Here is a 27,454-nt window from a genome sequence, read left to right on the forward strand (position 1 = left end):
TGTCCATGTAAACCAGGTCGTTTACAGTCATTTGCAGGCAGTTGCGTTCAGGGACTGTTTTTAGAACGCAATTATTTGCGTTCGAACGTGTGTTTCCCGGCGTTTCAAACGTACAAACGCGTCTGAACGCGTCTAAACGCGATGATTTTAACTTGATTATTAACCCCCTTAGCAGTATCCCCGAGCATGACTCGGGGTGGATTTTTTATGCTACTATCGGTATCCCCGAGTCACGCTCGGGGTGGATGTGCAGAGCGTGCAGCGGTGTCTCTTACCTTCTCGTGGCGATCCAGCGATGATCTCCCATTGCTGTGATCGCCAGCCGAGATCCCCGCTGCTCGTCCGTCGCTCTGATGACTTCCTGGTTCCGTTCCCTGCAGCAGCAATGGTGCATGGGAGTGGAACTGGGAGGGAAATTCAAATGTTGACGCATGAATTATAATCTAATCAATAATATAATTTTATTATATAATATATATATATATATATATATATATATATATATATATATATATATATACATATAAAATTATATTATTGATTAGATTATAATTCATGCGTTTGTTTCAAATTCATCACATCTGGGATGTCTACTAGAGTCTTGTTTTTTTCAGGTTTAAGTCAGTAATTACTAAGAATTGTAGGCCTATAATACATAACGCCAAATTTCCATGCAAAAAATTGTACCGCTTATGGTACATAATTCCTGACATAATCATACCGCCAGGGAGGTTAAGATAGATAGATAATGTGAGACCATACTGACACATAACTGTTATCTTTTCTGTTTACAGAAACTCATCGCCCTTGGTGGAGATACTGTTGGGGTGACCGCACATAAAGAGGAATTACAGTTCCTGACCTCGGTCTGCAGTAAACTAGAGAAAGATTCTTCACTTATTGTACACATTCTAGAGGTATACAGTACATACTGGTAGAAGGAATCAAACTTTGGATAGAAGTTGATATTCCTAATGCATTTTAAACTCCGAGCTATGCGACGTCTTTTTTTGGCTCCTATAACCATGTTATTTTGTGAAAATCCAATGCTTTTAGATTAAACCTAAACCCAGAGCTATTAGAAAAGCTCACTTTGTGACTTTTAAAGCAAAATGTAAATGAGCTTCTCTATATTCTCTAAAGATTTGGCACCTCCTGATAATACCTTGCCTGTTCTTCTTGCCTCCTGTGCATTACCATTGGCCATTGAGCTGTCCATTATAATGAGGGCCTAATAGGAATGTGTAGAGCAGGCAAGCAGTCAGCCCTGAAACATTTTTGGAGGTTGCTGTAGGTATGCACCTCGAGGTGTCTGCACTTCATACCTCCGACTGTTTGCCCCTTTCCTTTCCCCGGGTATGATCTAAAACTATTCAAATAAAATAGCAGCTTTGAAATATTTTAAATGTATCCTAAATTAAATGAGTAGATTAAACTGTAAAAAAAACTTTAAACTTTTAATTGTCAAATTTTCTTGACCAAATTTTTGACAGAATGACATGTTGTCCATATTCTCAGCTTGGAGAACTATGTCTTGTTTATTGCTTAGGCCAAGGATCTGTAATTATACAGGCTTCCCATGGGGGCACTTGGGCATGCTCACACCCGAGCTTCGCTGCTGCGTCCATTGACACAGACAGCAGGACTTGGCCCCGCCCCCTGTTTCCCTGTTACTGGCTTTGATTAAAAGCACTGGATCAATGGCCAATAGGTCCCGTGCCCTAGCAAAGCCAGCGAGACCCGGAAGTGAGGAGAGAGAGAAGAGTTGCAGACGTGCACAACGCTAGATCGAATGGAATGAGGGCTCGGTTAAGTAAAAGGGGGGATGCTGACCCCTAAAAACTTATTTACCTTAATGCAAGGAATGTTTAGGCTCTACAACCACTTTAAAGCCTGGTAACACGATGAGATTATGGGACGAATGATCCCCCGTTTTTATTTTCTTGCATGCTAGTCTCCAGATTGAAAATTGTTACAATTTACAAAATTCTCGTATGACTAGAACAGAATAAAAATTCAGAAGTGTTGTCATGTGCCGTAGTGTATTTGTATTGTATTTTCGGATGCAAACTGTACTGATTAAACAAAAATCATACAACCTGGTATCGTACGAGAAACATTTTCAGATTTGTTCCTTCTGAAATTTTTGGATTAAAGCTGTGTACTAACGATCAGATTATCATGTGATCGCTTCGAAATCTGTATTTTTTTTTTTTTTTTGTACGATTTTCTGATCGTGTGTGTGTGGGCCTTAAGAAGAAAATTTGATCATTGGTATGACATAGGTCAGAATTTCTCTGCTGGAAAGGGATGATTTGTGTTTAGATGGAATGCCAATTTTCAGATGACACTCTGAATGCTACTCTCCCAATTCCCTTTTGCAGAGACCATATGTCCATAGTCCTGTTTTGAGAGTCTGTCACAATTTACTAAATTAACATAGTGGGACTGTTTAAGTGGCTATAAACCATTACATATGTCCAAATGACTAGCCTCAGGTAATACGCTGAGGTTATACAAATCCTCCTACATAAGTTTACCTGTTTATCTGCTGTACTCTCTTCTTTACAGCTGTTTTAAAGGATAAGTTCACCTTTAGGGAAAAAAAAATGTGCATTTATTATTTTTCCCCACTGGAGCCTGCAGAGCATTGCATCCACAATCAGGGGATCTCAGGTGCAATATCGGGTTCCTGCAGACACATCCTTGAACTCTCTAACCGTACCTCTGTACACGCTTTCTAGTATAAAGTTAGAGGTACTGTGAGTGGACTACGAGAGAGCTCATTAGCACACTCCTAGACCATTGAGAACTACGAGTCCATCTGCTGCTGTGGCTGATGGGACTTGTAGTTTATTTAGTTACAGATCCCTGTGAATAAATTACGTGACTATGTAGTTAGGTGATCTGTATAAAAGGCTAGAAGAAGGCTGGTGCTGTATAAATGTTTACACCCCTGTCACTAGACACAACACACAAGTTTGTATGTTCAGGAAATTTACTGCTGAGTAATACTGTATATTCATACTACAGGGCGATATTGTGAAGAGGGCGACTTCCACTGAAGAAAATAATGAGCCAGCTACTGGATCGGCTAGTTGTAAACCTAAACAGACAATATTCAAAGCTTTACTCAGGCTGTGTCTATGTCAGGTACAGAGGTTTAACATTGAAGGGAAAGGGGTTATGTTGTTTGTACAGCAAGCATCTGACTTTTATTCTCTTTAGTCACAGAAAGGTCGGCTAGCAGTTAGAGCAAAAGAGACTCTTCTTGGGGTCCTCCGCACCGCCCAGCAGGAGCGTCCAGCACGAATTGTTGCACACAGCGACCTGAGCCAGCAACTGTCAGAACGACTATGTGACTTGCACAATGACATCCCTCTGAGCACTCACCCATGTGATATCACCAGCCAAGGGGACACTGATTGGAGGTCAGATTGGAATCATTCTATTCACATTTCCTTTCCTTAAGCCTTGGTTCACACCAGTGTGATTTGTCATGTGATTTGACAGTTCAAAAATCACATGACTAGTCGCACCCATTTGCCGACAAGTGAATCGCTCAAATCCTTGCGACTCAAGTCGCAGCAATCATGAAAAAGTTTCCTGCACTACTTTTTTAAAATTTCATTGCGACTTGCATTGAGTTCTGTAAAATGAAGTCCCAACATTGAAAAAAAGAGCAGTGCTAATAGTGATTAATAAATGAACCTATTGAAAGTCCATATAAAACAGTCTTATCAAAAACTGTGAAAGATAAGAAATCCCTCAATCCGTGGACAGTGATGAAAAAATAGCAGAGGTGTCACCATCCTGTGATCTCACACCACGCTTACCCTGTGTAAAGTAACCCCCTAATAAGGCAGGTCTCATTCGCTTTGTTTACAATAGATAGGGTCAGGATCCAAATCCCTGGAAAGTCCTTCCCTCAACCGCAAGAACGGCACCACAAGCAATAAACAAGCAGACAGCGTCCCCCGTTCGTAATAGTTGCACCAAGGAGAGCTCAGATGGTCGGGATTTCATGTAAATAAAATGGCCGACATAGCGTGATATCATTTAAAAATGTAATAATTATAGAAAAGAATAACACTCGCATGTTAAAAACTTGGGATAAGCGTGTTGTAACAACAGCCGTCTATCCAGTAGTTAAGATGGCCATCATCGACTGTAGAAGCGTGTGCGTAGCTCAGCCCACAAACGGGGGACGCTGTCTGCTTGTTTGTTTGTGGTGCCGTTCATCTGGCTCAAGGGAAGGACTTCCCAGGGATTTGGATCCTGGCCCTATCTATTGTAAACCAAGCGAATGAGACCTGCCTTATTAGGGGGGTGACTATACATAGGGTAAGTGCGGTGTGAGATCACAGCCTGGTGACACCTCTGCTATTTTTTCATCACTGTCCACGGATTGAGGGAATTCTTATCTTTCACAGTTTCTGATGGGACTGTTTTATATAGACTTTCAATAGGTTCATTTAATAATCACTATTAGCGCTGCACTTATTTTCTATGTTTGTTAATCCAGTGTCTGGATTGTGTACAGCTGTTTGTAATTGGTACCTGATCTTCTTTAAGATCATTCCACTGCAGCTATTCCTTATCGAAGTAAGATCATCTTCATGAAAATATAGATTTTTCCTATTTAAAAAAAAATCTATGGTGAGGTTTTCTTTGGCTGCTTACTTAAAGCTGAAAGTGTGATCTGAATTGTATACATACATACATACATACATACATACATACATACATACATACATACATACACTGGTCCTTCATATTTCATATTCAGGGACTGCTGGGTAATTGCTGTAGTAGTTGGCACTACTACAGCAATAGCCATGATTTTCCAGGTCCAGTGCCGAGAGGTTTCCCCACTGCAAACAGACCACAGGGGGTGGCTTGCTCTGCACTGCTGCCATTTTCCATTGTATTTTTTTAATTGAATACAAGTTATTTTCTGATTGGATAAGATGGTGGCAGTGTTAGAATCTCCACCTCGATTAATCAGAGAACGCCTTGTATTCATTGAAAAAAAAATACAGGGCATTCTGGAAATGGTGGCAGTGCTGAGCGAGTGACCTCCTGTGGTCATTGTGCAGAGGTGAAACCGCTTGGCACAAGATCCTGAAGATCACTGCTTTAGTGATTGTCAACCTTCCCAGTGATTGCTCAGGTACGGGGTATGCATACTTGTATTAGTCCAAGCTGGGCCAATGTAGGTATGCAATACAGATCATACCTAGAGGGCAGCTTTAACATTCTTATTCCCATGTAATGTCACTCATGCCATGTTCATCCCACCACTGTGGAGCATGTATGCGAGATCTCCTGGATTGATTAGACCTGATGCCACATTCATAAAGTTGCGCTTAGCGAAAGATGGCTGTGCTTATGTATAGAAAAACAGGCTGTCTGGGGATTTGCCAGGGAAGACTTTAAAAAACGGTTTCATGCATGTATGATTTTTTAGAGTGATGTTAATCTGTGGCTTAAGCCAGCCTTTTTCAACCAGGGTGCCTTGAGGTTTCTTCAGGGGTCCCTTAGCAAAATGCCTGCAAATTTCCCCAAAAATTGTATACAAGCCAATGGGTGGATCAAGCCCGCCTTTAAGTTACACAAAGCCACCATTACAACCTTCTAGCTGCCAGCATCCTAACAACCAATGCTGTGACCGGATGGTAAGGAGGACATCGGGTGCTTGCACAGCATCCTTGTTTGCCCCTCTTCATCAGCACTGGGCGGTCACATTATCTGAGTGAAGGAGAGAAACTAAGAAAGAGAAAAAACGCTGGATTACAAGTGAGCAAAGGTGTATTTTGCTTTGTAAGAATAAATCTCCAATGTTGGGGTCCTACATGTGCACCATTACAATCTTCCAGCCACCACATCCTAGCAACCAATGTTGTCATTTGTTGATAAGGATGATGATGGGCACCTGCATAGCCTCCTTGTTTGTTCCACTTTCTAAACTACAGACTATTTCCCTCTATTTATGGAGATGAGGAAAGGGGAGGGTTTTCTGTAGTCCTAAGTAGGGATCAACCGATTACTGGCAAAGCCGATATATTGAGGGCAGATATCCACTTTTCCCGATATATCGCAATCGGCCCCGGAGGTTACCGATATTTCGGGATAGTGCATGTACTGGAGTGATACCTGCAGCTAGAGGCATCACCCCAGGACTGGCATCCATAGCCGATGGTCGGCTGTCTTGTAATGACAACCGATGTGGCTGAGAAGCCACTCAGCTTTCATTACAAGGAGCGTTCCCGCCCCTCCCGCCGCCTTTCGTTGCTCGGAATGGGAGACCCAGGCAACCATCCTGCACGGCCGCCAAAGACCCGATCAAAGCCGCATTCGGCTCTGATCGGGTCTCCATGCAAAAACCCGGAAGTGATGTTGTGAGTGACATCACTTCCAGGTACTGTCTGGCGCCAGATTAAAAAAAATGACAGCATTCAAAACAGCCAAACTTGATTTTGAATGCTTTTAAGTGCAGAGGAGGGGTTTGGTGTCTTTTAGACCCCCAGATCCCGCCACAAAAGTACCTGTCAAAAAATTTTTTTTTTAAATGTACAAAAATATCGGCCGATATCAATATGCATTGGCCAAAATATCGGTATCGGAAACCGATATTGGTCGATTACTAGTCCTAGCCCATTTCATGGGCTGGCAATGCTGCTATTTTATAGACCCAGAGCAGTGAGTGAGCGTCGTCACCCTAGAACAAGAAGTGTGTCACTTTCAGGGTCACTAGGTGGAAAAATATAGAAAACCAAATGCAGCCACTAACTACATCTAAGTATTGGTAACCTGCAATTTATGAAAACTATTGTTCTTGGCTTTATAGTAGAATGCGGGTTGCAGGACTACTGCCAATGTTTTATATATAATAATGTTACATAATTCCTAAATCTGTTCTCTCTGCTTTGCAGGACAGAAGTCAGCAAAGAAGAGTATGACACCATGCCACCAGAGATGGCCGCCGTGCGGAGGTTTCTGTGCTGGTTAAAGTTCTGTAACTCTTTATTACAGGAGTCCCATGAGGTAAAACAAATTTTGGACTTTTGTTTTGTTTCTCTAGGATCTTTTTGCTGTATCTGAACATATCAAGCTAACCCGCTTTTGTTTCCCTATCACAGATGGTCGCCGTGTCCATAGCAAATGCAATTACAGAAGTCTATCTACAAGGAAAACTCCAAGACGAACTGCTGCAAGTGTGAGTATCAGGAACATGTCTGCATGTAGAGGTGTGGGATGTTGTGATTTTGTTACAGGGATATTGATATTTGGTGATGGATATAAAGAGAGCCAGGAAATGAGGCGTTTTATTTGACTTGCTGCAGCTTCTAATGCACACTGTGAGAATTTACACCAGAGTAAGCAATTTCAGTACAGGGAGAGGATCCTGTACAAACTTGCCGGCAAGTCACGCCAAAGGGCCAGAAAACCTGGACATCTATTAACAGCAACAGAATTGGCTTTATAAGGGTTAATACTAGCTAAAGAATTTTGGTACTATAGGTACGTATAAAAACCAAAAAAAAAAAAATATATATATATCTCACATTATACTTACCTGCTACGTGCAGTCATTTTGTACAGAGCAGCCCCATCCTCTGCTTTCTGGATTCCAGGCTCCTCCCCCCTCGACCAGTGCTCCCAATAGCAAGATGCTTGCTCTGGGGGCACTAGTGCGTGCTTGCTCCTGAGCTCTGCTCTATTCATTAATAGGACACCCAGAGCTGTGGCTTGGCCCTGCCCCCTGCTCTCTCCTCATTGACTCTTTGGCTGTGATTGACAGCAGCTGGAGCCAGTGGCTCTCGCTGCTGTCTCAGGCAATGAGGAGAGAGGGGACACCCCAGATGATGTCTAAGTAGACGAAATGCGTCTCGTCCAAATTCTATCCAGGCTATTACATTTTGCATGTCGTTTCCTTGTTGGATCTTATAACAGGCTTTTTATCTTTCAGCCTTTACAACCACTTTAAGTACATTGGCTAACCAAACCTCTGGCATTTGTCCAGCTTTGATCTTGGTTATTCATATTGCCTATACGGTGTTGAAAACTCTCTAGCATTTATGCCACAATGTGTTGGAAAGGAATGTGCACACATTGGTAATACACAACTGTGTTCTTCCTGTAGATCAGAACTACATATTCTGAGAAGCACGGCTCTACTCACCGCTCTGCTCCAACATCTGAACTCCCCGCCATTACTGCACCAGCTTCTCATTTTTCTGCTAGGTGAGGAGAAAGGCCCAGAGAGGAGGAGTGACAAATCTCCACAGCTCCGATCCCAGCTTATCCAGAGGTGCAACCATCTCTCTGATGAGGTAACCAGCTCACACTGCTACACTACTACATGCCTAGTGTACCTTATTGCAACAGTAGGTCAGATTTAGAAAGACCTTAAAGTGATACTAAACACACACTGTTTAATTTACATTGTCCATTAATATACATAATATCTAAGTACCTTTTCTTAATCGATATACAGCTGTCACATGACCCAGCTCTTTCCCATCCTGTCTGCAGGGAAACATAAGCAGGAGGAGCTTCTAGTCCTCTGCTGCTGGTCACATGTTCAAAATCGGAAAAAACAAAACAGCCTTTGGAATACAGAGTAAAAATAATTAATATCAATAAACTGTTTTAAATTGTCCTACAAATATATGTTCAAAATCAAATCTTTATTTTGGCAATAACATGGTGTGGGTGGATTTCTGCCAGTCACAGACTGTGTCACTCCCCTCCAGCCTGTGTCTTAGAATAAGAGGGAGGTGAAGCCCCATTCTGTTTAGCTGGTTAGTGGGCATGGACGAGGAGGGAGGGAGTGGGCTATCATTTTCCTCTGTATATACACCCACATGTGACTCTATAGACACATGGACTGCTCATATGTGATGGGGAGGAAACGCTCAGCATAGAAACTCACTGAAAACTGAGCATGTGCAGAGTTGCCACCACAGCTGCAAAACCCTTAGCTGAATTGGAGACTGGGAAGGAAGGGGGAGATAGAGAACAGCAGGATCAACCAGGTTTTTTTGCAGAATACAGAAAACGAATCCCTAGTGACTGAGTAAGTATGAAAAGCATGTGATACACCATTATAAATTTTTATATGATGTGGATTTAGTGACACTTTAAAGAGGTAGTATCCCGCTTTTTGACACTTTTTTACCTACAGGTAAGCCTATAATAAGGCTTACCTGTAGGTACAATTAATATCTCCTAAACCGGCACGGTTTAGGAGATATTTGCAGTGCATGCAGCCGCTCACGCGAGCGGCGCATGCGCTCTGAAGGTCCGGGGGGACCTTCAGTTTTCCTTGCCGGGAGCTTGCCGGAAAATCAGTCCCGCGCGCATGCGATGCATACTAGCTGATTATGCCTTTGTCTTGCAGGTTTTTTTTTTTTTTTTTTTTACATTTTCGGGTTTACAACCGCTTTAACCGGTTGCCGACCGCCGCACGACTATATACTGCGGCGGTCAGCCCCGGCCAGGCAGAGTGACGTATCGGTACGTCACTCGCCTGTCACTGACTTGCGAGCCTATAGCGAGCGGGCGCCCGCCGCGGCTCGTTCACAGGCAAGTCAGTGCGTGTGACCGGCGGACTCGATGTCCGCCGGCCACACTACGATCGCTCCTGTGAAGGGAGAAAGACAGAGCAGCTTGTGTAAACAAGCTGCCTGTCAGTTCTCCCTGTGTAAAAGTAAAGATCTGACCGTTCTACTATGTAGAACGGTGGATCTTTGCTTTTACACCAATAGCAATGTCCCTACACAGTAGAAAGCACGCCCCTAGGACACACTTAACCCCTCCCTTCCCAATAAAGTTAACCCCTTCCCTGCCAGTGTCATTTTTGCAGTAACAGTGCATATGTATAGCACTGATTACTGCAGTAATGTCACTGGTAACCCCAAAAGTGTCAAAAATGTCAGTCAAGGGTCCGATCTGTCCGCCGCAATGTCGCAGTACCGAAAAAAAAATCGCAGATCGCCGCCATTACGCGTTAAAAAAAAAAACACCAAAAATGACAAAAATCTTTCTCTTTGTTAGTAAACGCGATAACTTTTGCGCAAACCAATCAAAATACGCTTTTTGCGATTTTTTTTTTACCAAACATAGGTAGCATAAAACAAATTGGCCGAAAAATGTTAAAAAATTTTGATTTTTACTTTTTTTTTTGGGGAATTTCATATAAAAAAATGTGAAAAATATTGTTATTTTTGCAAAATTTACGCTCTTTTTTTGTTTATAGCGCGTGATCAAAAAATCGCACAGGTGATCAAATACCACCAAAAGAAAGCTCTGTTTGTGGGAAAAAAAGGACGTCAAATTCGTTTAGGTACAGCGTCGCACGACCGCGCAATTGTCCGTTAAAGTCACGCAGTAAAAAATCGCAAAAAAACCCCTGGTCCTTTAGCAGCCAAATCCTCCGGGGCTTAAGTGGTTAAAGAAGAATTCTAGGCATCCACATATTGTACATAATTACATTGGTCCAATGTAACTAATTATATACCATACCTGTCCAATGTTGCTGGAAATCACTGAAGTAGACATCACTATTCCAGAGATCCCCACTTGCTTTTGGGTCCCATGTTGAGCCACGGGTGCTATTCAGAGAATGCTTGGCATCTTCTGAATTAATGCAAAGCGTTCTCTGATTGGACGAGGTGCAGAGTGTGATGTCACTACCCCGCCGCTCCACCCTGTCCAATCAGAGAATGCATTGCATTCATTCAGAAAGTGAAAAGCATTCTCTGAATGGTGCCTGTGCCGAGTGGCCGACCTCTTGCGTTCACAGTGCGGAGTGTAGCCACTGCGCTCATGTCCTGGAAGCAAGTGGAGATCACTGGAGTAGGGGTGTCCATTTCAGTGATATCAAGCTTCCAAGGGCATCAAGCAGGTATTGTATATACATAGTTACATTGGCCCAAGCTGGTCCAAGTATAACATGCTGATGCCTGTAATTCTTCTTTAAATAGTTAGTTTATCCAAAAATCTATATTTTTTGTTTATAGGTGAAGTCTGGCGGGTTTCTGTGGATGGAGTGTTTCCTCTTTTGCATGGTTTACAATATAAATAAATGGAAAACCCCACTAGGAGAGGTGGGACACTTTATAATTTGCTGTGGTAGCTGCCTAGTCCCAGGGACACAAATGCCGATTATCCTTGCCACTTTCTATAAGCTGAAAAGAAAGACCATGCATTTTTTTCTTTCTTGCATAAACTACTAGTCCCGTCAATCCAGCCACCTAATAGATGAACAATGATGGACCATTTTACAAATCCAGCCTGTGTGAGAACCATGGCTCCCTGTAGATACAGTGGAGAAAAGGGACGGGAAATGTGTTATTTGTAGGATCAACAGGTGAAAATAAAGGGGGTGAAAAAAAGCCCAAAGAAAGCTTGGCTACCATATCTGACTGGTAAGCTGCAATATATATATATATATATATATATATATATATATATAGTACTTTAAACCAATATTTTTTTTTTATATGAAATTCCCCAAAAAAAAATGTAAAAATCAAAATTTTTTAATATTTTAGGCCAATTTGTTTTCTGCTACATATGTTTGGTTAAAAAAAATCGCAATAAGTGTATTTTGATTGGTTTGCGCAAAAGTTATTGCGTTTACTAACTAAGGGAAAGATTTCTGTCATGTTTGGTGTTTTTTTTTTTTTTTTTTTTTTTTAATGAGTAATGGCGGCGATCTGCGTTTTTTTTATTTTTGTGGGACTGCGACATTGCGGCGGACAGATCGGACCCTTGACTGACATTTTTGACACTTTTGGGGTTACCAGTGACATTACGACAGTAATCAGTGCTATACATATGCACTGTTACTGTAAAAATGACACTGGCAGGGAAAGGGTTAACTTTATTGTTGATGCAGGGGTTAAGTGTGTCCCTAGGGGCGTGTTTCTAACTGTAAAGGGGCGTGGCTAGTGGTGTAACAACAGAGACATACGATCCTACATAGCAGGACCGTATGATCTCTGTTCTTACACAGGGGAGAATGACAGGTGGCTTTGTTTTACATCAGCCGCCTGCCTTTCTCCCTCTGCACCGGACGATCGCGAGTGACCGGCGGACATCGGGTCTGCCGGTCCGAGTGACCGGCGGACATCGGGTCCGCCGGTCACACGCGCGGGGATGTGCAGGAGCGAGCGGGTTCGGGAGCGCGCCTCCGGCGGTGCGCGCTCGCCCCCTAGAGCCTCACAGGCTAGCGACGTAATCCTACGTCGCTTTGCCTGTGAGAAGCTGACTGCAGCAGTAAATATACTGTGGGCGGTCGGCAAGCGGTTAAATGAGCTCCTTACCAGCCGCTCTGATTCCACAAGGAGATCACTGAAGGCCTTGCTGCATAGGAGCCACATACACCACAATACAAAAGCTCCTAAGCCGAAATAGACTCCATGTAGAGGATTAAAGTACAGAGGGAGATCCACATAGTGTAGTATTTCACCAAATTATTGGAAAAAAAATGAAATTACGCTTACAATCTCCAAGTTGGTTTGTTATAAGTTTAAGGCACTTAACTGTGTTTCTTATGAGATGTATTAATTGGTATAAAAATTGCGCACTTTGGAATATTGTTGTATTGCAATATATAGTACGTTTTTTATTTTTTTGAGTTTACATACACTTTAAAATGATGTGTAAGCCATCAGTTGATAGCCCTACCCCTTCCACCTTGCCTTTGTCTGTCTTGGGCCTCTTGCACACTGCAGCTTGAAAAAGCTCAGGACAGCATTTTTTTTTTTACTGAACTAAAATACAGCCTGTTAATTGTAATGTGCCTATGCACACAGGTGTGTAAACCAGCACCGTGCATTCTTCAGTAAAAAAACATTTTTAAAAAATCTGCGTTTTTGTCAATAGTTTACGCCTCATGCGCACAAATTTGCGCACGGGCCCACTATATGTCATATTGTGCAGAACAGGAATTTATATACGCGAAAAGGAATGTAAATACGTGCAAATACATACAAAAAGAATGGCTGACAAAGTAGATGCTCAAACAGGAGTATCATGTGCAAGAGGACTTCTATCTGAGACTGCCAAGTAAACAGACTGACAAAAAAAAAGTCCTTTCAGTTCAAAAAGCATGACTTTTTTTGTTTTTTCAGATTAGTCTCACCACAATGCGCCTGTTTGAGGAGATGTTCCAGTCATCTGACGAGATGGCCCTTAACAGTCTGGTGCTTCGCAACTTGGAGAATCGGCATTACCTGTCAGGGGGGAGTGAAGAGAGCCGAGTGCAGGATGTGGAATCCTTTGAAGGCACAGAGTAAGTTAATGCATTGTTGGAGGTGGTAATGGAAAACCCTAAAGAGAACTTGTGCTTTGTCCATGCTAAGCAGAGCAATAGGTTAGGCTTAACTGTCCCCTTACCTGCACATACTCCTCTTCTCTTTACTCTCTTGCCACTCCGTTAAGCTTCTAGATGTAAAGAGTGGAAGCTCTGTGTAAGATTCAAGTCACAAATTAAACATTACACAGGGTTTTAGGCTTCTTAGGTGGAAGTAACATTGCTTGATGTTTGCCTGGTCAATCGCCATTGCAGCCATGTGGAAAGAATGGGATGTAAGTCCCATGCTCTGTATATTCAGAAGTAATGGATATTTCTCTTTACTCCCAATGGACGAGTTGTTTAATCAGGGAAGTAAAGTGAAGCGAAGATGAGTATGTGCAGCTGGAGAGGGTGACAGTTTAGTAAACCTGCTTCTTTCCCCTGTATGGGAAGAACTTTACTGGTGTTCCCTTTTATATGTCTGTCTTTCTAGTGATGAGAAAAAGCCCTTTGTAGGTTCTTGGATGATCCAGTTACAGCTTAAATCGGAACTAAAGATTAAAGAACAAAATGCGAAAAGTCAGGCTCTTTATTGCAGAGGAGACATGCAATGTCTCTTCTGCAATAAAAAACATTTATCTGCCTGTTTGTAATCTTCTGTAGAATGTACACTGAGCTGTGCATGCACAGTGCTTGTGTGCTGACATGGCTGCACTTCTGTGCATGCGTGGGAGCAGGGCCGGCCTTAGGTGTTCAGGCCCTGTGCGAGCTAATCCTGTGGCGCCCCCCACCGCGCGCGTGACCCCGCCCCCCCCCCCGCACATTTCCTTGCACTTTTTTGCACTTTATTTGACTTTTCTTTTTTATGATCACTAATAACTTAGCCCCCCTTACATTAGAGACCCCTCACAGAGCACCCCTTACATCAAATACCCCTTTACATTAGAGATCCCCACAGAGCCCCCTCTTACATCAAAGACCCCCTTACATTAGAGACCCCCAGAGAACCCCCCCTTACATCAGAGACCCCCACACAGAGCTCCCCTTACATCAGAGACCCCCCCCACACAGAGCTCCTCTTACATCAGAGACACCCACACTGAACCTCCAGGCTGCGGTCGCCGCTTACCTCCCGCTGTGCGGCCTGATCATCTGCGAGCTGTGATGGCCGCACGGCGCCCCTGTTGCCCATGGCGCCCTGTGCTGCCGCACAGCTTGCACACCCCAAAGGCCGGCCCTGCGTGGGAGTGACATTATCCCGCAATTAAGGCAGCTGAAGACTGCCAGCTAGAAGCAGTCGTGGAGAAGATGAGGGACCTTGTGGACCTCGGACTGTTGAAACGGAGGTAAGTATTTTTTTTACTTTAGTTCCACTTTAAACATCACTTAGGATCCTTAATCTGACCCCATGACAGTCTTAGTGCCTGGTTATTGGCCACTCATTGTGAAAGGAAGAGAAGAAAGTGACCTGCTCCCCATACCCAAGAAAACCAGATTATTTGTCTTTGCTGCAGGTGTGGGCAAAGCACAGGTTTACATTAAGAACTGAAGATTTTATGAAAAACACACACAAAGTGGTCAATTTTTTTAAGAAGTCGCATAGCCATTGGTCCAGCAAATCTGGCTCTGTATATGGATTAGGGATTGACCGATTATCAGCAAAGCTGATATATCGAGGGCCAATCTGCACTTTCCCCGATATATCGGAATCGGCCCCTGAGGTTACCGATATTGCCCATATTTTGGGAAAGTGCTGTACCGGAGTAATGTCTGCAGCTAGAGTCATCACCCTGGTACCGGCATTCATAGCCGACGGTCGGCTGTCTTGTAATGACAACCGATGCGGCTGAGAAGCCGCTCTGCTGTCATTACAAGGAGCGGGAGGGGACGTTCCCCCTCTCCCGCGCCTTCCGCGGCTCGCCCGGGTCTGCCGTCCCACCGGGAGACCCAGGCATCTTACCTGCACGGCCTGCCGAAGACCTGATCAAAGCCCCATTCAGCTCTGATCGGGTTTCCATGTAAAAACCCAGGTACTCAACGCCAGATTAAAAAAAATGACAGCATTCAAAACAGCCAAACGAGGAGGGGACCCACAGATACCTCCTCAAGAGTACTTGTGTAAAAAAAAAAAAATAAATAAATAAAAAAAAACATTTTTTAAATGTCCGAAAATATCGGCTGATGCCGAAATGCGATGACTAAAATTTCGGTATCGGTCGATCACTAATATGGATTATCTGCAAATTGCCCAAAAACAAATTTTATTAGTATTTTTAATTTATCCATAAGAAAATGCATCTTTTTATGTTCCTAAATGTCTGGGAAATCTTTTCCAAATTTGGGGTTTTTAAGGTTTAGTAAAATGTACTAAGGGTAATAAACTTCTGCTCTGCACAGTACTTTACTTGCTGAGGAAGCAATTTATCTTCTGGCTGCTATGGATACATGTGCGGATGGTTCTGAATGGTGGCCTATGGTGTGCCGGAAAAGTTTGAAGATGTTCCTTATAGTCACAAAGCTACTGTGAATAATATTATAATCTATAGTTAATAATCTAATACATGCAATAGATATTCATGCTTAAACTTTACAAACGTAATTATCGCTTGCAGTGAGCTTGAAGAAGACCCTTATTTCACAGATGGGCTCCCGGATACAGGTCTACAGATGATGGGGAGAAGCCAGGGAAGTCATGGAGAGTCCCGGGGGGCCGAGCAAAGTATGAGAAGGTGAGGAGGCACAGCAGGTGGTAAGGGTTAAGTGGCAAATGTGACTTCGCACCAGTAGTGAACTAAACTAAAGCTGCAAGCATGAAAGTAAAAACCACTTAACATATGTGTGAAAAAAAAAAAACAGCCCTGATTCATATAGCAAAAAAACATAAAGTACCAAATACATGTAAATCAGAATTGTACTAACTATAGACATGTATAATTATTATCCAACATCACCGCATAACAGCACCAGGAAAACTTTTCCTGGTGCCCCAATGATGTCAGAATGACGAAACGCATAGGGCGTGGCATGGTAGCACTCTGCGGGAGCGAGGTTTCCAGTGCAGCTGACAGTATCTATCTATATTGTCGATCTACCCGAGCAGCATTGAAATGGTTTTAAAGAGATATTGGCAGTTTTATTCCGCTGTTATGTGAGTGCGTTTTTTTTTTTTTTTTTAAATTAAGATGCCTCAGTGAGCACTTTGCCAGTTTTTGTTTCCTTTTGAGAACTGACCCATGCTTTATCACCTGAGCCGAGAGGATTGCTGGATTTACCAAGTGAGAGTTCTGGGGAGGATGGCTAGAGCTTTGGGAGAGTCCAACTGGGTTTACGGAGTCCGATTGATTTGATTAAATGCACAAAAAGACCTTTGTAATGAGGATCAAATCCATAAGGTGAGCATGTGCCTGAAAGGGGTTTGGTGGAGGTGTCTGTTGTTACACAATCTGATCTCACCAAATTGATCTGTCTATGTGGACGTGATCACGATTTGTGGATTGTATTACAGTTTTATTCACGAACAAATGAAGAACTGTTATGCAGTGATGTTGGATTATAATTACACATGTCTATAGTTAGCACAGTTCTGATTTATGTTAATTTTGTTTTTTTAGGTTAATGGTTTTTTGGTATATGAATCAGCACGGCATATTGTGGTAAGGGTTAGACTAACCACATGGTGACAGACCAAGTCAAGTACATTCAAGAAAGCTGTAACTGATTACTCTGCAATCACATGAGTCACATTAAACAATCACAAAACATGTTCCTGTAGTTCACTCCGTTATTTTAGCAACCAATATTTATTGAATATTCTTTGAGAATACAATGATTATCCGGTTTGTGTATGGCCATCCTAAATCTAAAGGAGCTTATCTTAACAGTCAGCAAAAGATGCAAAGCTGGGTTGATAGATATTGGTTATATTATATAGAATAAAAGGCAAGTATAATGCTGTAAATGCATTTCTCAGATCCATTCTGCTTTTGTCTTTCTAGTTTCCTTTCTCTGGTTCCAGAGGAGATGAAGTCTTCAGACTCCGGATTTGACAGTTATCTGCAGGATGCTCTAGTCCAGGTAAGACAGTTGCAGTCAAAGCGAAAAGTGGACCTGTAGTAAGAAAGTTTAGTCCTGCTAGATCACTTCAGGCTGGCCCATTTTGCAGGTATAGCTATGAAAAACATTAAAAAAAGGTGCCTATACTGTTAAAATCCAGTAATACGCCCTCTCATCCTGCTCTGCACATGCTCAGTTTCTCTCCATTTATAGGCACTGCCGAATTTGTAAAGGCCAATCTGCTGACAGCCTTAAAACGGAGTTCCACCCACTTTTAAAAGTTTGCCCACCCCCCACGTTAGTGATCACATTTAAATGGCTCGTCTGAATTTTTTTTTCTCTCTAAAGCTTTTAACCTCAGTTGTAAAGCAGAACATTCCTCTTCCGCTGTACCTTGCCACGGCGAGATGCGTCATTTCCACCCGCCCATAGGCTCCTGGGATATGAGTGTCATCAATCCCAAGAGTCAATGGGCATCCTCCTCCGCTTGTTGCATTGCAGTATTTCCAACCTGCGACACAATGAGTGTGAAGCACTTTGTGTGATATGTGCGAGATCGCGAGGTGCATTCTGGGTAGCCAGCAGCACTGTATCCCGGAAGGAGCAATGAGTGGGCTTGATGCATACACTGAAGATGGGAGCGCGCTATGAGAGCACAGTGAGTTTTCAACATAGAAAATTATTTAGAAAACATTTATTACTAATTCCGTAATGTATTGGATTAGTTGCAACCATTGCGGTGGGTGTTTTTTTTTTTTTTTTTTTTTTTTTTTGCTGGAACTCCCCTTTAAAGCAGAAATATACTCTCCTATCCTTACAGCCAAGGAAACTGCTTCTGTTTGATCAGAATCTGCCATGGTGCTGCACGTGTAATCATTTATAACACCAGCCATTTGATGGTTTGAGTGTTTAGTTGAGGACACAAGCAAATCTGACAGTTGGCAATCTCGGCATTTCAGGAATATTTTTGGAAACAGTTCAATTTATGGGTTTAGTTCTGTTTGATTTACTGCTGTTCAGGGGCTCTGGGCTCCAGCAAAATGGCAGCCTCCGACATGAAGAAGCAGGAGCAATGCTGGAGGCAATTTACAGCGCACACTAATTTTGGTTGCATAATTACTATGTGGAATGTATGTTCCTTGCTAAAGAACATTATTTTTTTTATCAAGTTGTTATGGGTAAAGTTCCACTTTAACTGTAGGCAAATATAACAGACACAAATTAAAGTGCAGCACGACTTCATCACAGCTTGCAAACGACTTCTCATAATAGAAGTCAATGCAAGTCGCTCCGACTTCGCCCAAAAATAGTGCAGGAACCTTTTTCTAAGTCGGAGCGACTTGAGTTGCTCTGATTAGAACGGTTCCATTGCACAGCATGGAGCGCTACTTGTCAGGCTACCAAGTCGCCTGACAAGTCAGAGTAGTGTGAACCGGCTCTTACTGATTTTTGCAACAAACTTTTCTACACTTAACAGTATCCACACTGCATTAGCATGCAATGCTCCTTTTTGTAAAAGAATGCTTACTTTTTTCAGCTGCTTATTCCATTGTCTTCTCCACTGTGTCCTGCAGATGGCAGGGTGGAGGGCAATGAAATCAGCAGCTGAAAAAGTAAGAATTTTTTTACTAAATAGAGCATGTTAATGTATTGAGGACTCGTTAATGCATAGGGTGGTTCGTGACAAAAGTCAGTAAAGGTGAACTAACCCTTTTAATTCAGATCCATAATCCTTTATGTCCTTAGGAGAATTTCAACTCTTTGGATAAGGCGATAACATTTTGTTGTGTGCTCACTGTGTTCTCTCATCTATGTAGCACCAAAGTTGTTGTAAGCTGGCATCACGTTGGAATTGGCCATCAGCTCAACAGTCCTTAAGCACCAGCCCCACTGGAGAGGAATTCTACGAGGGTCAGTTCCTGCAGGTCCTGTTTGATCGGCTAGGGGGAATCCTGGATCAGGTATTGCATTTTATTGTCTCTGGCCAGCACGTCACTTTCTGATATTACCTAGCATCAAAGACTGGTGTGCACTGAATAATATGGGAGTATTGTGGTGCAGGAGCATGGGTTTAATCTTCCAAAGCAACATTTAGCTGCTTACTTAAAGGGTAACTCCACTTTTGTGGGGGAAAAATAAAAGCAAATGTAATAAAAAAAAAAAAAAAATATATATATATATATATATATATATATATACACACACACACATTAGGGATGCACCGATCCGATATTCAGATCGGATATCGGCGCCGATTTGGCCATTATAGCTGGATCGGGGGATCGGTAACATTGACCGATCCACTGGCCGATCCGGTTTTTGCTTAGTAACTGCTCAGCCATCCCTTACTTGGTGTAGTAGTAGTATGGGATGGGAGCCACTACTTCCTGTATAGTCCCAGCTCACAGGCGGAGTGATATCAGATGCACTCCGCCTGTGAATGGAGGAGCCGTACACATGAAGCAGCGGCTTTGCTCTGTACTGCAGCCGCATGCTTTGTGTGTAGCTCCGGATCGGTTCCGGTATCGGCGATTTCACAACGCCAGATATCGGTATCGGGTCCAAAAAAGTCAGATCGGTGCATCCCTAATATACATAATTTACAATTGCTACACAAGTTGTTGTAATGAAATGTTATTAAAGATTACCTTTCATGTTCAATCTGCAGCAATGTACTGTAAGTTTCTGTAGAATGCAATACAATATGGCTACCTGGAGTACAGAACTTGTGTATAGAATGCCCCCTAGATATATAATTTCCTGCTTGTGTGATTGGCTTACTGATTTTCCCAGAAGTCTGCTCTAAGATACTAGTCAAATTATAGGCATCCCCTGCAACAAAAATAGCCTTTTATGGTGAGATACTCCCAAAGGGAAATCACATCAAAAGGGAGGCAGACCCTGACACTTTTCTCATTAGAATTCTGCAAGTGCAGCAGCTGATTGCTCATAATTATAAAGACATTCCCAGTAGATTCAGTTTACACATGGACACAGACAAACAAACCGCTATTTCTTCAGAATAATACAAGGTAGCAATCTGCAACAACGTTTAATAAAATCTCTGCAATGTACATAGATCACCCAGTGGGGAATGTTTTTTTCTGAACAAAAGTTGAGTTACTCTTTAATGACTATAAGGATCTGTGATCCCTGCGCTGTATGTTAATATGAATAAGCAATTGATTACCCATATTATCCAGGTATTGTGTGGCTCGCTGTTAATAACCCTTTTGTTTCTCCTGGTTGTTTTTTCAGCCGTATGAGATGAATCTACAAGTCACTTCTTTACTCACCCGCATTGCCCTGTTTCCTCACCCGCACATCCAGGAGTATCTTCTTGATCCTTACATTAATCTGGCCCCGGGGACCCGATCTCTGTTTTCTGTGCTCGTACGGGTGAGACCTTAACCAAAGCCTACTTGTACAATACATGTTGTTGTTTATTTTCCTCCAGTTCAAGGAAACCTGTACAATGATAAACTATGTGGATACCTGACCATCACATCTGTGAGCTTTTTGGACATTCTGTTCCTACAAGTCATATGCTCATTAAGGCAAAGGAACATTTGTTGAGGTCAGGTTCTGATGTTAATAGATAAGACCTGTCTCAAAATTGACATTCCAGTTTACCCCAAAGGTGTGTCCAGTTGGTTTGCGGTCCAGGCTCTGTGCAGGCCACCTGTGTTCCTTCATATCAAAACTCCCCAAATTATGTCTTAATTGACCTGGCTTTTTGCTCAGGTATAGTGATGCTGGAAGAGTAAAGGACTTCCCTCAAATGCACATTTTTCTGAAATGTCTTTGGTCCCTGTATTATTAGAGGTACCCTTCTCTAAAAACAACTGAACTTTGATAATTTGGGGGCTGGTCCACATACTTTTAGCCTTAGTGCATGGTGGTAAATAGTCCTCAAACTTTTCTATAAAGTATAAATTTGGATGCTGCCATTACTGGCCTTTATGAGAATGCTAGTTTTCTGGCTGTCTCAGGCTCAAGTACTTTGAGAAACTCACTTAGAACAAATGTTGGAGAACAGGAAAGGCAGAATGAAGTTTGTATGCTTGTTCTGGGACAGAGACTTAGAAAACACCTGAAGTTATTGGATCCGCATTGTTCCTTGTAGCCATAAGTACTGTGTACTAATTGGAGATGTGGATACAATACAACCACTGAAAGATCCTTCTTCCTAAGGATCCCTCTGTAAATAGTCCACCCTAACACTAAAATCTCAATCTACAGGCATCCAGGATCTAAGACTAACCTATCTAGCCCTGTAAAGAAGAAATCGCTATACATACGTTTTTTGAAGCCGCTCCGGTCCGGTTCCATGTTGAGCTGTCAGCGGCGGCTTCACTGCGGAGGCGTGTGCAAAAGAGGCAGTCGACAAGGAAAATTCCATAGTAACTCTATGGGTGATATCACTTCCCATTCATTTCACAGCTGTTGTCAGCTGTGCCCTCTGCAGAGCTTCCGCTGCTGGAGACCGGACCCGAGTGGCTTCAAAAAAGGTATGTTTAGCGATTTCTTCTTTACAGGGCTAGATAGATTAGTCTTTGATCGTGGATGCCTGTAGATTGAGATTTTAGTGTTAGGGTGGACTTCTACTTCAATATTTGGGGAAGCAAAAGAAATTGGCATGAAATGCAGCCCACCAATTTGTTGGTTCCCTGAGAACAACAGGGTTTTCTTGATATGTTGTTGACCATCAGTCCAAAAATTAAAATTTGCAACCATTGTCTCAGGTCTTGGAGTACCTTAACACACCTTCTACTGTGTCATATCACTCAATTCACAAAGCTTTAAAGCAGAACTGAACCCTTCTATCATTCAAAAAGGACAGATCCTGCACATGCTGATATACAACAAGTACAAAGAGGAGTACTTCACCAGCCCATGGCGCTGTCCATGTGTTCACCTCCTTAGTTTGTATGTTTTATAGCTGAAATGTCCTGGTTGCTGCTGCTCCTCTCTCACTCCACTGGGGGGGGGGGGGGGCGGATCAAAACAATTCAAATCTGTAAAGAAAAGCGCACGCAACCTCGGGCAATAACGCTTTAATAAAGGACAACAGGAGCGAGTAGCTCCTGTTGGAATGCTTTAAAGCGATTGTCTTAAAGGAAAAGTGTGAGTGCAATTCCAATGTACTGTGTTGTTGTCCTTTATTAAAGCGTTATTGCCCGAGGTTGCGTGCGCTTTTCTTTACAGATTTGAATTGTTTTGACCCTTCTATCATTGACAGCCAATAAAGCTGCCATCATAGCCTCTGTTCAATCTGTTTTTGACATGGTGCCGCACATGTGATCATCTATGACATCGACCATTAGATGGCTTGAATCTTCAGTTGAGCTCAAACATGAGCATAATAGTAGCGGTAAGGGACACTCATATGTAATCGCTCATGCAGTGATCTCCATAAGAGTGCCTACTACTACCTACTACTCTCATGAGATCCCGCCATAAATGATGACATGCGAGTGGGCATGACTATGGCAGTCGGGAGCCTCTGATTGCTTTCGATAGGGCTGCCTCCTGCAGCTACTCGCGGGAATCCCCTCTGGGATTCTCACATCTAATTGGTGAGTGGGTGCATTCGCAGGTGTGAATGCACCGGTAAGAGTTCTCCATCATGACATGCCTTAAATGTAACTGTTTTGGGAAGCAGTTACCCACAAGGATGGGTATTTATTTTTATTTTTTTCAGCCATGTGATTTTCAAGCAGAAATATACTCTCCTATCCTTACAGCCAAGGAAACTGATTCTGTTTGATCAGAATCTGATATGGTGCTGCACCTGTAATCAGCTATAACACCAGCCATTTGATGGTTTGAGTGTTTAGTTGAGGACATAAGCAAATCTGACTGTTGGCAATCCCGGCTTTTCAGGAATATTTTTGGAAACTGTTCAATTTATGGGTTTAGTTCTCTTTGATTTTCTGCTGTTCAGGGGCTCTGGGCTCCAGCAAAATGGCAGCCTCCGACAAGAAGAAACAAGAGCAATGCTGGAGGCAATTTACAGCACTTACTTACTGTTCTGTTTTAACACAAGGATAGGTATTTTTTTTCAGCCATGTGATTTTCAATTCTGATTGGAATTAGCTGCAAAAATCTGTTACTTTTTTGAAGCATTGTTGTGACCCGCCACATCTAACTAACACTTGGTGATGCTGCAGGTGGTCGGAGATCTTGCTCAGCGCTCCCTGCGAGTGTCCAATTTCCAGGAGATGTTGCACCTTATGAGACGACAGCTGCTAGGGGAAACCCCTGAGGCAACGTAAGTACCTATGTTTCAGTTGTAGCTGGAGCATGGGCTGAGCCAGCTCCAGGCATTCTAATCCGACAGGTAGAATGGGAGCAACTAAAAATGGCCGCAGCAAGTGTGCAGACCCAGAAAATTTAGTCTTGTGAACTCTATAATAAAGTGCCCCAGCCATTAAGGAGACCAATCTTGCCATAAGACTGTAATGTGCATATATTATTTCGTACTCACCTTTTTACCTGACATTATATGACATACCATACTAAGGCTGGAAATAGCATCTATTGGCAGAGTGTATGAAACACCCAAGTGGTCAAGTCCTAGAATAAACAGTGGGGTAAAATAGTGAAATAATAGGCTGAGGCTGGAAAGGTGCCGGTTTCATCGAATTAGACTCGACCATCTGCCAGAGGTGCGTAAAGGAGTTAAAAACACAGCTATAATCAGATGGCAAAAACCGGGAAACTATAGTCCAATACATATCGGTGACAAATTGCTAAAGTCTACGATAAAGTGTTGCGATAAGATGGGATACCACAAAGATTTGAGGATCAGGAAAAAATTGTTTCATGAGTGGGCCACCGATGGACAATTTTTCTGTGTTTTTTTCCTTTTTAGTGCACTCCAGAATAGACACAATAATCCACTTTGGTTTAACACTCCATTCACACTATGTTGGATCTTCTACTTCGGGGCGACCTGTGAATTCGCGTGCAGCGCGACTTTGGCGCGACTTGCACGGACTTCATAAAATGAATGTCTATGCAAGTCGCTCCAGGTCGCCCCGAAGTAGTACAGGACCCTTTTTCTATGGCGGAGCGACTTGTGTCGCTCCTATTAGAACCGTTCCTGTACTACACTGTGGGACGCGACGGACCGTGACTTGTCAGGCTGACCAAGTCGCGGTCCAAGTCTGATCAGTGTGAATGGGCTGTAAGAGTTAAAAAGAAAACCGGGCACTCACCTTTTTATCTCTTTTATTGCTGCTATAAATCCAGGCTAAAAACAACCTGCCCATTGACCTATTTTCATGAAAAAGGGCCCTGGGATCTTGAGACTTCAGGATATTATAATGGCTTTGAATTTATATTACATTTTTTAATTTTTCCAGTTTATAAGTTTATATACATTTTAAAAACATTTATAGATTTGTTTTCTTTAACTTATTATTTACTGCTCTGGCTTATTCAGTTTTATGTAAATGACAGCTTGGGTTATTGAGGCCTGTAAGGGCTTGATCACACCATTTGCGTTGAGTTGCATTGATCTGCACAGGTCATCTTGGGCTTAACACTAGGGCACATAGAAATCAATTGTTTTCTATGTGCCTGTTCACATGACAACACTGCGGTGAGGTGTGTTGCAGAAAAATGGTGCATATCTTCATTTTTACATACTGTAGTGCAACTTACTGTACTGCATTTCAATGCACCACCTGTCATTATGACACTTCAATAAAATGAAAAATAAAAAACAGTATGTAAACAATGCAACTCACCACCCCTACACAATAGACTAATAGTATACATGTTTTAAATATCAGTTTAATTAGTGCATTAAATACATATTGATCCTGACAAAATCCAATGTTATCCTGGGACTCTGCACTTCTATCTCAATCTGTTTCATCTTTCTGCCCATGTTATTTCTCTGCACTACAGAACACCACCTTCTTTCTGTCTTAGTTTGTCAACACTGCTGCTCCATAGATCTAATAGGGTAAGTGAGCATTGTCCACCTAGGACAGGAATTGTGTTACTTGCAGGACTACCAGATAAAAAAAAACAAAAAAAAAAGACAGAGGAAAGAAACTAACGCAGCCATTATATCTAAATATATCTGGTAAGCTGGAGTATATTGAAGGTCACAGTGGCTAAGTGGTTATCACTTCTGCCTGGCAGCTCTAGGGTTCCCAACCATGATACTACCCGCCTTTTCATCTTCTGCTTGTTCTTGTGTTGGTTTTCTCTGGGTACTCCAGTTTCCTCCCACAATCCAAAGACATGATGGTAGGTTAATTGACTCCTGTCTAAATTGGCCCTAGTATGTGTATGTATGAATGTGAGTTAGATTGTAAGCTCCTTGAGGACAGGGACTGATGTGAATGTACAAATATATATGTGCGAAGTGCTGTGTAAATCTACAGAGCTATATAAAAACCTGTTATAAATAAACCTAAAAACAATGAAGTCCTTAGATTTGATGGCTTTATTCGTTTTCTTTTTAATGCATTCGCAGTTGGTGATTTTACCAATAATCCACTTCCAGTCCAGTAACATAGTGACAATGCTCCTTGACTGTACTGTATCAGGCTACCAGAAAGGGACTATGGAACCCTGTCCCTTTTCTCTTCTCTATGACATGGAGGGGTATGGTTATGTAGTCCTCATAGAAAGCTGTGGAAATTTTAAACTGCCAGAGCCAGAGAGCTCAGGAAGTTATCAGCTAAAGTGATTTCTGGCAAGGTAATTTTTTTTTCCATATATATATATATATATATATATATATATATATATATATTTAAAAAATAATGTTTCATTGGTATGTATACCAGGCCAAAAATTGACCACTGAAGAGAAGTTCATGTCTGGGGGGTTACATTGTTAGAGTTTTGTTCTTGAGTGTCGCCTTTTTTTTTTTTTTAATTAAGTTCATTGTAGATTGCAAGAGGACACAGCTCTACAACTCCCTAATATAGATACACAGAGTGAAGTCTGTCCTGATTTTGTCCATATATTTCAACTGGATTTTTACAATATTAAGTCTTCATCCAATTTCCTTCTTCAATTCAATTCAAATGAGTGTCACAAACCTACACCAGCATTTATTTCTCCATGGTCATCCCAGTCACTTTAATCTAACCCCATGGTGTCATGAAATGTGTCCGTACAGAGATTGTGGGTGGCATTGGCTTTTAAATATGTAATTACAAATGTTTGGAGTGTTTTTTTTATGTTATAGTTTTGTTAATCTTGCTAATATAAGTTTTCTGAACAATGACCCAATTATTATTTGTATCATTGAATAGCTTTTAAGTATAACATTTTTTATTTTTTGTTTCCCTTGGCAGACTGGGCCATGAGACCCTGTGTCGTGGGGTTGTGGTGCTGGAGGAGTTCTGTAAGGAGTTGGCAGCAGCAGCTTGTGTCACCCGTCATCCACTTGGTGTTTAATCGGTGACTTGGATATAGCCATGAATCCCAGTGCAATATTTCTAATACTGTCTCTGTTCTAGGGACATCAGAGACTGCTTTTTATACCTCCATGTGCCTTATGTCCTGTTCTACCAGGCCATATTCACAAGCTAGGAAGGAAGCTTAAAAACTGGTATTGTGCCTTACCGTCCTCGTGTTGATGTGGCCTATCAAGTCATTGACCTGTAGATACTTTTGCTGCAATACTTTATATCTCTGTGCTGCTACAAGTTTTCTGCATATTGATTTTATTTCTTTGTATATATTTTAATCTGCAACCCTGCAGTGTTTTTTAATCCAATCCCTTTTAATGTACTGGGCAGTTTTCAATCTCCTATTCGGGTTTGTGTACACAGTCGCTTTCTGTGTGTCCAATTTGTGTTTTTATGTTGTTTTAGGTGTTCTACTTACCTTCTCTGTGCAATAGTTTTGCACAGAGCAGCCCTGATCTTTCTCTCCTTGTGTCCCCTGCTGGCGCTCCTGGCCCCTCCCCCGCGGAATGCCCACCTTAGCAAGCTGCTTGCTATGGGGGCACTCATGCATGCTCACTCCCGAGCCAACTCTGTGTCCATAAGACTCCCAGAGCATGGTTTGGTCCCGCCCCAATCCCTTCTCACTGGATGTGGTTGACAGCAGCGG

The 27,454-nt window shown here is 42.3% G+C and overlaps 1 protein-coding gene across 1 annotated transcript in view; it reads left to right on the forward strand.

The window, feature by feature from the left end:
- FHIP2B (FHF complex subunit HOOK interacting protein 2B) overlaps positions 1 to 27,201 on the forward strand; it is a 49,379-nt gene extending 22,178 nt beyond the window's left edge. Inside the window, exons 5-17 of the mRNA XM_082255214.1 lie at positions 795 to 917; positions 3,034 to 3,153; positions 3,229 to 3,431; positions 6,936 to 7,047; positions 7,143 to 7,219; positions 8,147 to 8,336; positions 13,146 to 13,306; positions 15,922 to 16,038; positions 17,305 to 17,383; positions 19,180 to 19,323; positions 20,621 to 20,761; positions 23,536 to 23,636; positions 26,692 to 27,201. Of these exons, the coding sequence (XP_082111340.1) occupies positions 795 to 917; positions 3,034 to 3,153; positions 3,229 to 3,431; positions 6,936 to 7,047; positions 7,143 to 7,219; positions 8,147 to 8,336; positions 13,146 to 13,306; positions 15,922 to 16,038; positions 17,305 to 17,383; positions 19,180 to 19,323; positions 20,621 to 20,761; positions 23,536 to 23,636; positions 26,692 to 26,794 (1,671 nt within the window). The 3' untranslated portion in view covers positions 26,795 to 27,201. The remainder of the gene's footprint in view (positions 1 to 794; positions 918 to 3,033; positions 3,154 to 3,228; positions 3,432 to 6,935; positions 7,048 to 7,142; positions 7,220 to 8,146; positions 8,337 to 13,145; positions 13,307 to 15,921; positions 16,039 to 17,304; positions 17,384 to 19,179; positions 19,324 to 20,620; positions 20,762 to 23,535; positions 23,637 to 26,691) is intronic.
- The last annotated feature ends 253 nt before the right edge of the window (positions 27,202 to 27,454 follow it).

The sequence above is a fragment of the Pelophylax lessonae genome (genome assembly GCF_965119305.1).
Source record: "Pelophylax lessonae genome assembly, chromosome: 4".
Lineage (NCBI taxonomy): Eukaryota > Metazoa > Chordata > Amphibia > Anura > Ranidae > Pelophylax > Pelophylax lessonae.